This window comes from Bactrocera tryoni, unplaced genomic scaffold (genome assembly GCF_016617805.1).
Source record: "Bactrocera tryoni isolate S06 unplaced genomic scaffold, CSIRO_BtryS06_freeze2 scaffold_25, whole genome shotgun sequence".
NCBI classification, from domain to species: Eukaryota; Metazoa; Arthropoda; class Insecta; order Diptera; family Tephritidae; genus Bactrocera; species Bactrocera tryoni.
In genome coordinates, this window is record NW_024395977.1 from 18,875,124 (window position 1) to 18,892,663 (window position 17,540).

At 35.2% G+C, this 17,540-nt stretch overlaps 1 protein-coding gene across 1 annotated transcript; it reads right to left on the minus strand.

Moving 5' to 3' along the window:
* Nucleotides 1–386: 386 nt before the first annotated feature.
* On the minus strand, nucleotides 387–9,675 carry LOC120780778. Its single transcript, XM_040113030.1, has 4 exons — nucleotides 9,659–9,675; nucleotides 9,396–9,588; nucleotides 8,882–9,346; nucleotides 387–617 (listed from the first exon to the last, which is right to left on the minus strand). Exons 1-4 carry the CDS (start codon nucleotides 9,673–9,675, stop codon nucleotides 387–389), a joined length of 906 nt encoding a protein of 301 aa, XP_039968964.1.
* Between the last annotated feature and the right edge of the window lie 7,865 nt (nucleotides 9,676–17,540).

A 17,540-nucleotide genomic window follows, 5' to 3' on the forward strand; every position in this document is an offset into this window, starting at 1 on the left:
ACACATTAACCTACTCCTGTTACATTATCCTTCTATTATTACACAATATAACGACTGCTAACAATATGTGTTTACACAAGTTATATGTAAACAGAATATCTAAACAGAAGCACACATCACCGCACTTAAAAGTAACCCCTGCATAGCCTGTGTCAGGCACATGCTAAGCTGCTCGGTCTGAGTCACGACATCTTCAGCTACAGAATAACACAACCAGATATAATTATTAACAACATTGTTTCATTAGTTTAATTCATTAGTTTGAATAATTTATTTTAATAAAAACAAAGTCCATTAACATAAATACATATGGATATGTACAAACAAGAAAACTAAAATTTGAAAAATAAGGAATTAAAAAAAATATAAAATTCAGTCTTCCAACTCTAATGACCAGAGTTTTGTTTTACAACATTTATTAACTCTGCGACAACTCTTGTTAGGTCATGGATGGCATGTATTACTTCCCGGTGCTCCCGACGCTGTTCCTCTTCACGATGTTGCCTGTGTCCTTCAGCAGTATTCCTCTTTGCTATGTTAGCAATAAGAGTAGTAATTAGCTTATTGCCCTCCCCTCGTGATGGCCGTGATGTCTTGGCATCCGAATCGGTGTCAATCTTAAAAAAAAAATATTTATTAAAAACTACGTAAAGGCATATGTATGTTTGTATGTATGGATATATATATATGGGCATATGTAAATACATATGCATTATGCAAATATGTGTACATATACATATATGCATAACTATGGATTATGTATAGGTACTCATATATGTAGATACGAGTATATTGGTGCGAATTTAAATGAGTTAAGCATCCACCCTCTCTACCCGGTGAAACTAGCGCATCCTAATAAAACAGCGCAATTCACCACAGGATGCTACTACAACAGAACACCAATTTAACTCACCACACCTCTACGCCAACCCAACCAACAAAAGGAGTGGACAACGGGGAGGCTGACATAATTCGTTTCCACAATTCGCCAGGCACTCATCGCTGATACACATTCGCTTTTTACGCCCGTACTGAGGACACGTCCCGCTACAGTTTTTGAACATCGACAGCGATCTATCTACATCGACAACATTCGTAACTTCAATAATCGAAATATTTAACTTTAAGAAAAGGAATATTTGTAAAAGGTCAAATACTTCTTTAATAAATTATTTGTACCATATACACTTTAGTGCAGCGGTCTTTTTATTCCGAATGTGCGTGATTACCAATTTAATAATTTTATGATTACCACAGCACAAATAGAGACACATATGTATCTATTTGTTACAAAACTAAACATGGTCCTTCGAGCCATAGTGAAAGGCACTATGGATTAGTGAAACAAGTAAAAACAGACGAGAAAAATTAAAACAAAACAAAGGAAATGTGTGTTGAACAAAACTCCAAAAAAAAAAACAAAAAACCGAATAACTAAAATAAAATAAAAACCTAGTGCAGTGACCCAAACAAAATAAAGTGCTGTAACAAAAACGAAAAAAAAACAGAACAAAAACATATATACTTGCATATGTACTTATATATCAGTGAGGTGACAAAAAATGTGAACATAGTGGAAAGAAACTAAAAACAACACATAAACCGGCCGTGAAACCTCCAAACTAAAAATATATACATACATATCAACAATAAACATATGTATATACGAGCGCGAAATGTAACGACAAAACATAAATCGCGCGCGAAATGTAAAAGCACCTAAATAATAAAACATACACTAAAACGGATCAAACGGGCGCGAACAATTAAAACAAACAACAGCATAAGGAGGTAGCCAGCTGGAATACAGAACGGGGAACAAAACGCAGAAAGCAGGCAACATTTGCGCAGACATACACCCTACAAATATACCATTCAGAGTACCAAGTGAGCGTATTATGTTCATCTTAATTTAATATATGCAAATATGTATGACCAATATTACAGTTTTATCCGATATAAAACTTGTAATAAAAAATGCGCTTGATAAAAAAATACTAAAGAATTTACTAGCACTTGTATCCTGCAATACCTCTTATACTTTATCAAGTAATAAGCAGGATTGCTTAAAATATGTAAGCGAAGGCAAACAATAATATCATTACATAAAAGGTAACATATAAAAAAAATTAAGACACACATACATACATATTCGCATATTTACCCAAAGGAAATAGATATATTTCTCCGATACATATATTTTTAATATATGTTCATTAGGGTGATTCAAAAAAAAAATTTTATTTTTTTTTTCAATTGGTACTCGCAAAAATAGGTTCCTAGACACCTCTAAGAAAGCCTCTCCAAATATGAGTTTTTAATTGTAACGGGAAGGTCCTCCGCCTAACGATTTTCTATTTTTTCTTATTATCAGATAGAAAAATTTATATCTCGCTTCCAACTACTTGAAAAAATATCTTGTTAATTAGGTTTTGTAGGAAATTGAATGCTCTAAAATATGGTCTCTTATGATTTTTTCGTAAACCCAACCGTTTAAAAGATATTAACGGTTGAAATTTGACTATTTTTGGGAAAATTTTTTATTTCTTAAGAATTTTATAACTCAATGAAAAAAAATTATTACGAATAGATTTTTGGAGAGGCTTTCTTAGAGGTGTCTAGGAATCTATTTTTCAGAGTACCAAACGAAAAAAAAAAAAAAATTTTTTTGATCCACCTTAATATGCATTGATTTTTGACGATGAATATCTCGTAAACGCTTAACTTAATCGAAATATCATAGTAGACCATTTTTATAGAGCAGTAAATTTCCTACAAAACCATGTGTTTCATCATTCATAATAATTTTTTTCATTGAGTTATAAAATTAATAAGAAATAAAGAATTTTTCCAAAAATAGTCAAATTTCAACCGTTAATATCTCTTAAACGGTTGGGTTTACGAAAAAATCATAAGAGACCATATTTTAGAGCATTCAATTTCCTACAAAACCTAATTAACAAGATATTTTTTCAAGTAGTTGGAAGCGAGATATAAATTTTTCTATCTGATAATAAGAAAAAATAGAAAACCGTTAGGCGGAGGACCTTCCCGTTACAATTAAAAACTCATATTTGGAGAGGCTTTCTTAGAGGTGTCTAGGAACCTATTTTTGCGAGTACCAATTGAAAAAAAAAAAAAAAAAATTTTTGAATCACCCTAATGTTCATACTATATACATATGTACATGTTTATATCAGCAACATAAACAAAGTATATAATAAACATAATAGAGCCCATACACGGGCACACAAGTGCGTTCGATCGGTGTGAATTCGTTTGCCCATACACGACACACAAATCCATTTTGCGTTCGTTTTTCACAGAGTTAACATGTGCGACAGGCAAGCGGAACATTTCTTCGAATGTATTTCTAATGTAGCACGTTTATATATTTCTTTGTATATCGATAATAAGTTATTCCAACGTTTATATTTCTTACACTATATGTATGTATGAGCGCTTAGGCAAAAAGCGAAAACTTTGAAGCGTGATTTCTCGGTTTTTCATTTTTACGATTATTCTTAATTGGCGAGCAGGATAGAAAAAAACTAAACGTCGTATGGAATTAGGGCAAAGTTTATTATCATTGGCATAAAATTATCTTCTATTTAAACTAAAAAAATATTAAGAAAAGTCAAGTTTTAACATATTTTTAAACAGCATAAACTAAATTTTTTTTATCAAAAGCCACTATTTATTCAATTTTTAATAAAATTTTAAATTTTACACTTTTTTTTTTGGAATTTTCTTAGTTTAACTAGAAGATAAATTAATAAAAAATATGAATCTTTTTGAATTTTTTGTTTCCGATAGGAATTGCGACCTGCATCCTGCCCGCCGTCCGAAAACTGCACATACGAGATGCATCGGGCAATTGCTTCCGAAAGGCAGAATATCAAAGATTTCGTATCCAAAAAATTTGTGAAAGATGTTCAAGTATATAACTATAAAAAAATCATCAAAAAAATCGATTTTTTGAAGCCTCGAAAGCAGGCTCCCCTCTTAACACTTGCCATTGTCCGCGATCTTCACTGTTCGGCGACACGAGAGAAATGAGATTTTCTGCGCCGACAACGCCATACACGATAAACATGTTCGCGCACCGATCGTAAAAAATCAAACATTTTCGCGAACATGGATCGGTACGCGAACAAGCCCATACACGATAAACCGCAAGCGCACACATACCGATCGAACGCACTTGTGTGCTCGTGTATGGCCGCTTTAAACCTAACTTCTTACAAATCAACAAACAACATACAAAGTGCATGCGGGAGAATACCTGCACGTTCTTTATTTAGCCTTCACACTCTCTTCTCAGAGCGAAAATACGGCATAGAATCTGCCTGTAATTTTATACCCTATACTGGGTACCATATGCTATATTATTAAAATTTTAAATTTTAATTAATTTTCCAAAAAAGGGTTATTTTAATTTTCCGTAAAAAACTAAACGGTAAGACAAAGTAAAATTGACTTTTACAAAATACATTTATTAGAACGTATGCAAAACTAAAAATCAGATTAACGAAATATACATCAAATTATGAATTTGAACAACACACATTCCAACATACGTACATACACACATGTGCATTTAAACATACACATCTTTTTAAAGTCCATATTAGCATCTCTTCTGCAATACCACTTGTTCTTTGTCAAACAAAAACAAGCAGGATTGCAAGAAAAACAAAAAAAAACATTACAGCACATTCTTTGCCCACATGCATTAGCACTAATAAGTCGTGCATACTTATGTACAAAGCATATTGATCTCTTCGACGAGCTCTCAATTGCACAAAAACAAGTACATACAAGCCAATTTTTAGGGTGTGCCTATATACCTATATAGAAAATACTTAAAAATTATATTGTGGTATAAAAACAAATTTAAATAGCAAGTAAACAAGTAACGGTATTAATAAAACAAATAATCCGACTTTTACGAAAAAGAAAACGTTTATATACTTAAAATAGTATTCAGTTCACACTGAGAAACTTTTTCTTCATTTTAAAAAATATTTCTTCATAGAACTAAAATAATGAACAATAACAAAAATCATAGCACACCTGGAGCTACACGCTCAAAACAGATTGCTAGATTTATTTCAGAAAGTGACAGTTTAACAAGATACTGCGCTAGATTTGCCTCTTCACCGATTCACGAAAACTCGGAATCGTTACTAGAAATCAGAAATATAAATCTCAACAATTTTTGGATACGACTCCAACCGGCTCATGACGCCATAGTAGAATCTGACGATTCAGATCTACCTCAAAATTTCAAATCATCGGCTTACGATATTTACGAAAACTGCTTAGACCAGTACGAGAAACAAAAGCTATGATCTCCGATCAACTAAAGCTCATTAAAGCCATTGCACCTACTCCCCACAGTAGAGTAAAGCAGCCACAAACAGACAGTCAAAAGGCAAGTTCAGGCATCCACCTCGAGTTGCCCGCATGTGACATAGAAACCTTTTACGGAGGTTATGAAGAATGGCCGTCCTTCCGGGACATGTTCACGGCCGTGTACATAAACCATCCTCAATTATCACATGCGCAAAAATTGTATCACCTCAGATACAAAACTAAAGGTCAAGCAGGCGAAATAGTCAAACAGTTCGCATTAAATGACGACAATTTCAATTTGGCTTGGGAAGTTAGAGCTAGATATGAAAACGACAGAATACTGGTCGATAAGCAAGTAACGACACTAATAAACTTGCCAAAAATCAAGAAAGGAACAAGTGTAGAATTCATCAAACTAGAATCCACAGTTTCAAATTGTTTGTCGATTCTATCGACACTAAATATTCCCACAGACAGCTGGGACCCAATTCTGGTAAACATTTGCACCGCCGCATTACCAGAAAAGTCGTTACTTCTATGGGAGCAATCGCTCTCATCACGAAAAAAGTGCCCAACGTGGCAACAAATGAAAGATTTTCTCACCACCCAATATGAAATTGCGGAAAGGTTAGAAGAAAAAATAATCAAAAGTAAGAACACTAAAAATGACCAAAATGGAAGCTTAAACAGACCCCAAGCTAGAAGCAACAAAAATTTAAATAAAAGCTTTAACAAAACACAAACGTTCACATCAGAACAAAGAAAACATACGTCATGCGAACTATGCACGAGAAGGCATAAACTGATATCTTGCGAGAAGTTTAAAGAATTAAACATTAACGAAAGGAACAACTTTGTCAGATCAAAAAGACTCTGTACAAACTGCTTGTCCCACTCACACAATCTTAATTATTGCAAAAGCAAATTTAATTGCTCATATTGTCACAAAATACACCATTCAATGCTTCATTACAGCATATATCCCATCTCACCCCAAAGAAGCGCTTATTCACAAAAAAGATCCACTGGTTTAATTGCAAAAGCAAATCCCGAAACCCAAAATTCAAAAAATTGCCAAGGGACACCATGTTGCTCAAAGGCACAAAAAACTCAAACGCTGCACAGCCAAACACAAAGTGGACTAGTTACAGGACTAGTTACCACCACACCAACTGAAGTTGTGAAAAATTCAAATAAATGCCTTAATTCACAATTAAGGAATTCTCAATATATAGGGAAACTTCCCCAAATATTAAACATAACTAAAGAAGAACAGTATTGTGAGGACTTTTCTATAGCCACAACTACTCGATCAAAGAATGGTCGGTACGTCGTGCGACAACCACTAGAGCCACAATTATGCAATACCCCACATAAAGGTAGAAAAAGCAAAGTTAGATTCCATCTGACAACCTCATATAAAAACAAAAATATATGTTCGTAACCTTTCGACCCCGCAGGATGGCTTTCGCCAATAATTGAAAAACAAAAACAAAATTCTGGACAAATCCTAGAGCGGTGGCGCACTAATACTTGTCGAATTAGTGCATACGCACTAATATATACAAAAATTTCGAAAAAGTCGCAAAATCGACACTTTTCATATATTTTCAAAAATAAATAAAATCTCAAAAGAAAGTTAAGGGATCACCATACTCCCAATGCGATACAGTGACGCACCTACTCTTACAAAAGGCAAAGGTCGTTCTTATCGCATCTATCTAAGAGCTACTCATATGGGTGGGTTATGGAAATCAGCTCTAAGAAGCATCAACTTAAGTATGAAGAACTTTCTACTCTATGAATCGAAGCCGTTCTCCATTCACGGCCATTCTCTCGAAAGATCGCTCTTATTTCATAGTCCTAAATCTAGGGCTAAGGAGTACCCATTCTGGCCACATCTGAGCCAGACGTGGAGTTACTATCCTTTAATAAAACGATAAAAGGAAAAATCGCAAATACAAAAGGTTGTCAGAAAAATCAAATAAACCCGCATAATAAAGTTGCATCTCTTAAGCACCTACCCATATATTAAAATGCACATTCAAATACATGTGTTTCAAACCAAAATCCGTTCTCTGCACACACGGATAAATATGAATCCGTCAAGACATACTTCTGCTGTCAGAACGTATTCCGCGCTTCGGCTACTCCACCAGTAGTACGTCGAAATACATACTTATACGTATAATACTAGGCAAAATATTCGCCTAGGGGGCCCAGGATGTTTAAATGAGTTAAGCATCCACCCTCTCTACCCGGTAAAACTAGCGCATCCTAATAAAACAGCGCAATTCACCACAGGATGCTACTGCAACAGAACACCAATTTAACTCACCACACCTCTACGCCAACCCAACCAACAAAAGGAGTGGACAACGGGGAGGCTGACATAATTCGTTTCCACAATTCGCCAGGCACTCATCGCTGATACACATTAGCTTTTTACGCCCGTACTGAGGACACGTCCCGCTACAGTTTTTGAACATCGACAGCGATCTATCTGCATCGACAACATTCGTAACTTAAATAATCGAAATATTTAACTTTAAGAAAAGGAATATTTGTAAAAGGTCAAATACTTCTTTAATAAATTATTTGTACCATATACACTTCAGTGCAGCGGTCTTTTTATTCCGAATGTGCGTGATTACCAATTTAATAATTTTATGATTACCATAGTACAAATAGAGACACATATGTATCTATTTGTTACAAAACTAAACAGGCTCCAAATTTAAAGTTTGTTAAATTATTAAAAAGTTCGTATGAAGCTAAAAACTTGGGTTCATATGGCTTTTCTTTGCGAATAAATAAAAGAAAAATAACCCAAAAAAAGAAAAAAAGCCACTGCGTTTAACCAGTGGCCAGGGGTTTATGTACTTGGATACATTGTATCGGGTGATTTTTTAAGAGCTTGATAACTTTTTTTTAAAAAAAAACGCATAAAATTTGCAAAATCTCATCGGTTCTTTATTTGAAACGTTAGATTGGTTCATGACATTTACTTTTTGAAGATAATTTCATTTAAATGTTGACTCATGTGGTTTCAACAAGATGGCGCTACATGCCACACAGCTCGCGATTCTATGGCCATTTTGAGGGAAAACTTCGGAGAACAATTCATCTCAAGAAATGGACCCGTAAGTTGGCCACCAAGATCATGCGATTTAATGCCTTTAGACTATTTTTTGTGGGGCTGCGTCAAGTCTAAAGTCTACAGAAATAAGCCAGCAACTATTCCAGCTTTGGAAGACAACATTTCCGAAGAAATTCGGGCTATTCCGGCCGAAATGCTCGAAAAAGTTGCCCAAAATTGGACTTTCCGAATGGACCACCTAAGACGCAGCCATGCAATCAACATTTAAATGAAATTATCTTCAAAAAGTAAATGTCATGAACCAATCTAACGTTTCAAATAAAGAACCGATGAGATTTTGCAAATTTTATGCGTTTTTTTTTTTAAAAAAAGTTATCAAGCTCTTAAAAAATCACCCGATAGAATAAAATAGAAATTACATACCTGATTATCCGGGCTAAATAACGGTGAATCATATGGAGATTGTGCTGAATTTGGCGATGGTAGTGGGCCTGGCGATGGTAGTGGGCTTGGCGATGGCAGTGGGTTTGGCGATGGTAGTGTGCCTGGCGATGGTAGTGGGTTTGACGATGGTAGTGGGTTTGGCGAAGGTAGTGGGGTTGGCGACAATAATAGGCTTGGCAGTGGTGCTGAACTAGGCAGTTTACTTTCAGTAGATGATGTTGGACACTCAATTATCGACGATTCTACAATTTGTTTTCGCGGCAGCCCTAAACCAAAGCATTCAATAGTTTCCACTCCATCCACAGCTACTGATCCAAAAGCTGCCAAAGATTTTTGCTCGAAATCGGTCAACGGCTTGCCACAGGGCCCTCCTCCAGTGAGCCTCTGCTCCATTTTTAAGCGCCTTGCCCGCGTACGTAGTTGGCTCTTCCAAACACCCATTGTCTGTAAATCAAAATCATTTAACAAATGTAGAAAATATCAGACGAATTACCTCTTTCCACTTAGCTGCAGTACGAGATGGCCCTCTGCACGCAATTAACTGCTCCGCCAGCTGCCGCCACAAATCCTGCATTTGTCGAGGTGGTTTTGGCGTATTTTTTCCTCTACCGATTTCCGGATGCGTCCGGCAAAATGAAACGTAAGTTTCTAATTGTTCGTGCGTAGCACGTTGGTTTTTTGGTTTCCTATAAATTGAATTAAATATTAAACCATTTATTTCTTTAAAATTAACAATTAATAATAATGAATACTGACGTTGTTGAAGAATCCATTTCGCACTAAACAGCTGATTTCTGTTTACATTATTTTGTTCACCACAGTATGGTGAAAAGCGATTTGCACTGAAGCTTTAAGTTTTATCAATATTTGCACAGAATAACAAAAAGCTTTTGGCTTGATAAAAATCTTGATAAATAAACAATATTTCGATAATTTGTTAAGTGCACAGAATCGGTCTGATAGTATTTACACAAGTTTGTTGTTAGAGCGGCAAGGGAAGCGGTGACAAACAGCGATCGTTCGCTTATTCTTTCGACACAGCTCGGATTTTCTACCAACAACACAATGATTGACAAAACGTGAGCTTCGCCATTGGTTGTCCGTGTCAACGGAAATTTCGCATGAAGCATTGAGTGTACATATTTATATACATACATATGTTGCATGTAGACAAATTTACAAACATTATGCGTATGGTCTGTCATATTCGTTTACATGTACACATATGTAATTATATATGAGCACATGTGCGACCACTAGATCTTTTAAGATGATATCAAAACTTTTAATGTAAATGTATAAATTTGAAACTAATTACCTTAAACTTATATTAATTTTTGGGTAATAATACAAAATTTACTCTATGATATATTTTTAATGATTTTATGGAATCATCATTAAATACATATTTAGGTAAATTTTAATATACATACAAGTTAAGCTTTTTAGTTATTAAATAACTAAAAATATAATTCTATCTTTATTTGAGTTTTCAAACTGAACTTAGCTTAACCGAATTACAATATTTATACTTAATTCTAACTTTAATAATTATAAGTGGCGTGATTCGTTTCTACGAATCTTATTCTGCACAACAGGTAGTGCAGACGCTGACCATGCACTTTCTGGTGCATTTCGGTCCCACGTTCCGGAAGTTGCAAGCCGATACTTATTAGTAACAAGTGCTGTGTTAACTCTTCCCCTCTTAAATCGATTGTCCCCAATCGGTGTTGCTCGTAAGTGTGCCGTTGTTATTTGCAAAAAAGGACCTTTCCGCGCGTTTAGTACGTCCTCTGCACTATATTCAGGTAACAAATATTCTTTTTGACGATTTTTATATAAAAATGCTATAACGATTATAATTATTATTACATCAGAAGTTAAACTAATTATTGAGGAACTGTCGCTTTTATTTATCAAAAATTCAATTTTGTTTTGCTGGAGTTGTAACATTGTATGTGTTTCCAGTCTTAATTCCTTATTAGCAAAATTTGTATTTTCTTTAATTTTAGTTATAACATTTGGTAATACAAAGTATTCATATACTTCCTTTTTTACATTAGTATATGATCTGTTAAATACGCTTATTTCACAATTTTTAAATTTTATTAAAAAAGTTCCTCTTTGTTTTATATTTTGTTTATTACAATTTTGTGTAATTTTTGAATGGAAATTTTTAAATATTAGTATGCCTGGTAGCACTTCGTTTACAGATTGCTCATTACAAATTCTGAGCTTACAGTCTGCTTCTTCAAATTGTAATATATTTATTAAACATTGGTCCCTCCCTTTAATTAAATTTTTCTCCAAATCGTCCTTAATTTCTACATTGTACATATTATTGTCTTCATCTACTAATACATTATATTTGTCTAAAATTAATGATTTGTTGTTTATATTGGGAAGGGGTTCAATTTTGATTTGGGATAGGATGCTGTTGGAATATTGAGGTATGAGGACAGTTATAATGATCGTGTTATCCTGGAAAAGTACTGCTGTTTTTATCTGGCTATAGCTTTCGAAATCGGTAATGAGATTTAGTTCTGTAGATGTCAATATATCTGTTGGTATTATGCCTAATTTGCTTGAAAAAATTATCTGTCCAATGTCGTCCACGTGATTGCGTAAAAGCGATATATCGTTGTTAACCTGATAGGTATGTTTAATGAATTGAATGTCATCTTCCAAAGTCTTAATCATATTCTGCGCTGTTTCTTTAAGTTCGTTTATGTAATTACTAACAATAATTTGCTGCTTATTTATATGGTCCGTAACGTTGCTTATTTGTTCGGAAATAAGGTTGCTAAAGTATAATAGATTATTAATATTTTGTGCATCTGTTCTTTCGCTTTTATTCAAATGTGTAAGTGCGTCGCTAATTTCTTTTTCTTTTGCGGCATAGTGCTCTTCCGCTTTGCTTAATGTCCTAGATAAAAATGCTATTGGTCTATCTGACTGAGACAATACTGCGCCTATGGCGAAGTTGGACGCATCTGTGGTCAGCTCAAATTCTTTGCTGTAATCCGGATACGTGAGGATGATATCCTCTGAGGTGAGGGAAATTTTTATTTTCATGAAAGCTTCTATCGCTTCCCTATTCAAATTTATTTTTATGTGAGTAGGTTTATTCTTTGACGTACGTCCGTCTTCCCCTCTTAAAAGAGATGTTCGGGGTTTTGCAAGTTAAGCGTAATCTTTTATAAAACGCCGGTAGTACCCTGACATGCCGAGGAAGCTGCGAAGTTGTTTTAAATTTTGTGGTTGTGGAAAGTTTGAAATGGCTTCAACTTTTTGTGGGTTGGTTCTTATGCCAACCGGTGTGATTACATATCCTAAGGATTCTACTTCTTTTTTTGAAAAATTTACATTTTCCTAAGTGCACTTTCATATAAGCGTTTTCTAATGTTTCAAACACCTTATATACATATATGTTTGAAGTGTTCCTCTTCTGTTTTGCTAAAAACAATTATTTAATCGATATACACGTAGCAACATTTCCCTATGTGTTCTCTTAATATACAATCTAATGCGCGTTGAAAAATAGATGGCGCATTTTTTAGGCCAAATGATAGTCGAGTAAATTGGTACTTCCCATTGTTGATAGAGAAAGCAGTTTTTTCTATATCAGATTTCTTTAGTGGAATCTGGTGAAAACCACTTTTAAGGTCGAGAACTGAGAAGAAATTGCTATTACCTAATTGAGAGATTACTTCTGTAATTTCCAGAATGGGGTATCTGTCCGCGATCGTTACTTTTTTTAATTTCCTATAATCAGTGACCATACGGTATTGTTTATTTCCTGCCTCGTCTGGCTTCTTTGCTACAATCCACACTGGGGAGTTGTACGGTGATTTAGATGGTCTAATTATACCATCGCTTAAAAGCTTTTCTACCTGAGATTCCACTTCCTGTTTCAATGCTGCAGGATATGGATAGAGTTTTGTGTAAACAGGGGAATCGGATGTTGTCCAAATTTGTCCGGAAACTTTTGTTGTAAAGGTTAGCTTTTCGTCAGGTTCGGAAAAAAGATTTGGGTATTTATTTAAGATGTTTTCCATCGTGTGCATTTGATTTTCTGAGAGGTTTCCCTCATCAACATTAATTGCGTTCACTCGATGTGAGGGGAGCTGTTTGAGGTGAACCATAAAGTCGTTACTTAAAGTCATGTAATTTTCACCAGTGTATATAATGGCTTCAAATTCCCGAAAGGTATCATTCCCTAGAATACCGTCAAATGTTTTGAGAAGTGGCATTAGATAGAATTTAATTTTATCTTTAAAGTTAAAAAGTTGAACATAAGTATGTTCTCTGATTCCTAAATTTCCCGCAATAGAATTAGCAAAAAAGGGATTGTCGTTTTGGATTCTTTTTTTTGTCAGCTCTGGCTTAACCTAATTTTTACTGGAACCTGTATCCACTAAAAATTTCAAAATTCTGCCGCTCTCCGCCTTTACTTCGAAGAAGGGGAGCGAAGAGCTAATTATTCCAAAAAAATTGATATCGCTTGGTTCACCAAATTGTCCGTCTTCCTGTGAAGCTGTGTCAATGTGAAATGTTCGTTGCTCCTTCCTTCGCTGTTGATTCGGGAATTGTTGTGGCCTCTTGCCAAAGTGCTCACTTCCTTGGGGTCTGTTTATATAGTTAACGCGACGAGAGTGTATGCTCGGGTCGACGTCCATGGGCTCTGGACGTGGCTGAGGTTTCGGAGGTCTTGAGGGCTTGTTATCGTAGTGAAAATTGTTATATTGTTGTTGCCTTGGTTGCCAAGTTGTCCGCTGTGGTTGGGGTAAATGCGCTAGCTGGGGGTAAAATTGGTGCCTTTGTGGCTGTGGAAAATTCCTTCTTGGAGGTAAGGGTGGAGGCTGTACTAGTCTTCCATTGTACGCATGGTTCATACGAAAGTTTTAGTTCTGTAGTTTTAAACCGAGATGAAGAGCCTGCGGCAGGTCTGCCGGTTCTCGTATTCCTAATAGTCTAGGTAAATCCCCGTTAAGCCCTCTTATAAAAGTATCTAATGCCTTGTCTCTATATGCTTGTGTCAGCATGCGAAGAGATTCGTTGCCCCTATCGAGATAACCTAATTTATTTAGTATCAATGAAAGGTGGCTATACACCTGTTGATAAACATCTGAAACTGTTCTATTTCCTTGGACCAATGTGGTCATTTGATATTCTAATGTTGGAAAGGCGCGCTTGTCACCGAAGTGCATAATTAGACATTTAGAAATTGATTGCCAATCAAGTGGCGTATTGTATGCTTCCAACGCCGCATCGGCATTGCCTATTATTTTGTTCCGTATTTCGCTTAAAATTCCATAATACTTCGGTGTCCCCTTTTGAGGTTCATACATCGCTAAAACCCGATCTACGGTTTTTTCCACCAGTTGAATTCTGCTGGATTGCCAGAGAATTCTTTTAGACATTTTACGATGTCAGGTATCCTATCCAATTCGCCTTAGTTGTTCCTATGCTCTTTGTCTATTATTTGGTCCGTAATGTCGGTTGCAATTGCATTTGGGTGTAATGCCGCATGTACCACTTGCGGTCCCTGTGTCTTTACTATATCTGAAGCTATACTAGTTATGAGCTTGGACAGGTCGTCCATGCTCAATTGTGTATTTTGGGATGTCTGACGTGTATTAGGTGCCGAATTGGGGGGAAGCCATTTGTATATTTTTAATATTCTTAGTATATACTTGTATAATAATATATGTATTAATATTCTGAATATAATTCTAAGTAGTTATTATAGGCTGCTTCCACTTACAGGATTGTTGGGGATTCTGTTGTCGCTGCTATTACCGATAGTATTCCTATTAGCTGCTGGACCAGATATCTCCACTTGCTGAGCTGCAGTTCGCCTCTTAAATATCTGCCTCGATTTTTTTTCTTGCCTGCAATGTGCGTTGATTTTTGCTTCCACGAAAATTGTTGCAATAAATTTAATTTACACTTAGGCGTATTTTGTTGCACGCACACATTAATATTTAATTCACGCACACCGCTTGCTGCCTTCAACCGCGATTAATTGCTCGCTTTTTATTTATATTTTTATTGTTATTGTATTTTAATAATTTGTGTTTTGTATTATTTTTGTAGTTTGTTAATTAATTTTTTTGTTTTATTAAAACTGAAATGATTTGTATCCCTGAACGTGCGTGTATTTTACGCTTAGCAAGTCGCAGGTTGCCACACTCTTCAAATTGTTATTCTAAGTTTTTTTCCTTAACTGTTTGCAGATTTAGTTTCTCAAGCAGTCTTTCGATATTTTTTAGTTTTCACACATCGTTAGGTTTGTATTATTGCTTTGTTCGTTCTTTCACTTGTGCACGCTTTTCTTCAGTTGTTTGGTATTTGTTACACGTGTCGTTCTTAGTTTTGCTTTAAATTTTATTCATAATATCTCCGCGTTTTTATGCACACTGTCATGGATTTCTTAATTAACAGATAACACTTTGTGTGTCTTTAGTTTTTCACTTATTTAGACACTCGCGAATAGAGCTGGCTAGCAACTAGTGCTTCCCGTTTGCTTTATGCTACTAGGGGGCCTTTCTTTCTCTGTTATTTATGACTTTTTAGCTTGGGCGCCAGTTAAGCTTTTTAGTTATTAAATAACTAAAAAAATATAATTTTTTTTAGCGGAGCTGCATTGGGGCAGCGTTACCGCGTATCTTTATTTGAGTTTTCAAACTGAACTTAGCTTAACCGAATTACAATATTTATACTTAATTCCAACTTTAACAGTTATAAGTGGCGTGATTCGTTTCCACGAATCTTATTCTGCACAACAGGTAGTGCAGACGCTGACCATGCACTTTCTGGTGCATTTCGGTCACACGTGCCGGAAGTTGCAAGCTGATACTTATGATACTTATTAGTAACAAGTGCTGTGTTAACTTACATACTTACCTATATACTAAGTATATGCTTTGATACCAAATAAATACCGATCATCTATAAATAAACGAATATGTGGCGTACATTTCTTTACATTGAAATTAGCATTAAATTTCTCATTTAACACCGAAAATGCTCAATTCCGCTATTCTGGAGTCCCCTGATGTAAAACTCTGGTGAAACACATTTATAATTTGGCTGTGCTGAAACTCCTTCATCTCTGCTGAGTACCCCTTCGAAAAGTTACGATATCTAAAACGTGAACCTCTCTATGATAAACGTTCTCTGTCTATAATACACGTTCTCTGCCTTGACGATGCATTTGCCAATGCGATTTTCTGTTTTGAAATCAAAAAGGTATTACCGGCTCCACATGGTACGTTCTAATAAACCCGCTTTGCTCAGTAGCAACAATCAGTGTAATCCATGCTTTACGTTTATAGTAGCTATTGTTATCATTATTTTGATTATTTTTTGAAATAAAATAATATTTTAATGATTCTTACATACATTTTTGAACAAATGCTTATGATTTGAAATATGATTTTTATTTAGTACATTAGTTCTATTGAATTTTAACATAAGCTACCTTCCTTCTTTAGTTATAAATAGTGTAGCTAACACGTCTTTCTTTTATACATACATATGTATGTATAAATTTGCTTTGGACCAAACATATTCACATAAACAATATAATTATTTGTGAATGTAAACAAATTTGAAAGAACCATTCCAAATCTCCGTTGTCACGGACAACCAATGGGCGAAGCTCACGTTTAGTCAAAGAGGCAATGTGTCGAAAGGTTGACGTAACGACTAAGCGTCATAATGTTGTAGTGTTGGTAGAAAATCTGAGCTGTGCCGAAAAAATTAAACAATCAAACGCCAATTGTGGCCGCTTCCCTTGCCGTTGTAACAGCTTCGCCAACAAACCAACGGAAATATGTATGTTTATGTATGAGCTTGCATATAAATCATTGCTCAAATCATGATTTTTAGGTTTCGCCATCATCACGAAAAGACGCTGGTTGGCAAATACATGTTCGGTGAGATATGATGGTGTCTGCTTTTCTGAATAAATCGACTTTGCCCGTTGAAAGTGCCTTTGCGTTCATGAATGACAATGTTGTTGCTGCGTGTTTTCTCAAAATTTGGGCATCGGCTATTTGGCTGCCATATTTACTTCAGACGCTGCTCATGCTATTTGATTTGGTTGTTGTTATCGTAAAATAATGTTTTTAGTAGTTACGTGTGTACGCATATATGTATGTAGGTAGGTTGGTGCATACATTATTTGTTCGGTAATGTCATACGCACATATGTATTTATTTCATTTTTATTTCAACATAACAACATTCATTGCTACAATGTCATTGTTAAAGTTCAAGAACACACAGAAATTTGTTAAAACAAACATCAGCTGCAACACCCAGAATCGATCGACGTTATTGCTGATCAATAAATAATAATGAAAATACATTACATTTCATAACTCAATAAAGAAAATCCTAACTGGCGCCCGAGCAGGGACCAACGAGGTTAGAAAAACTTAAAAGTTGAACTTCGTTGGATAAATCGGTGGATTGCAAGTCTTGTCAGGTAAGCCCGCAGGACACCCTCTACATTTGTGTAAGCTGCAGGATCCCTAGTAGGAAGTAATTAAGTTAGAATTTAAGTAATTTTGAAACATAAATGAATTAAAAGATTAAATTTTGATATTTGAAATTGAAAAGAAAAGAAA

What these genes read in the sequence shown, in the direction of transcription:
- LOC120780778 (XM_040113030.1), bottom strand. An exon ending in CTGCAGCTAAGTGGAAAGAG is followed by an intron (nt 9,347 to 9,395) that starts GTAATTCGTCTG and finishes TTTGATTTACAG; the next exon opens with ACAATGGGTGTTTGGAAGAG. An exon ending in TATTTAGCCCGGATAATCAG is followed by an intron (nt 618 to 8,881) that starts GTATGTAATTTC and finishes TTTTTTTTTAAG; the next exon opens with ATTGACACCGATTCGGATGC.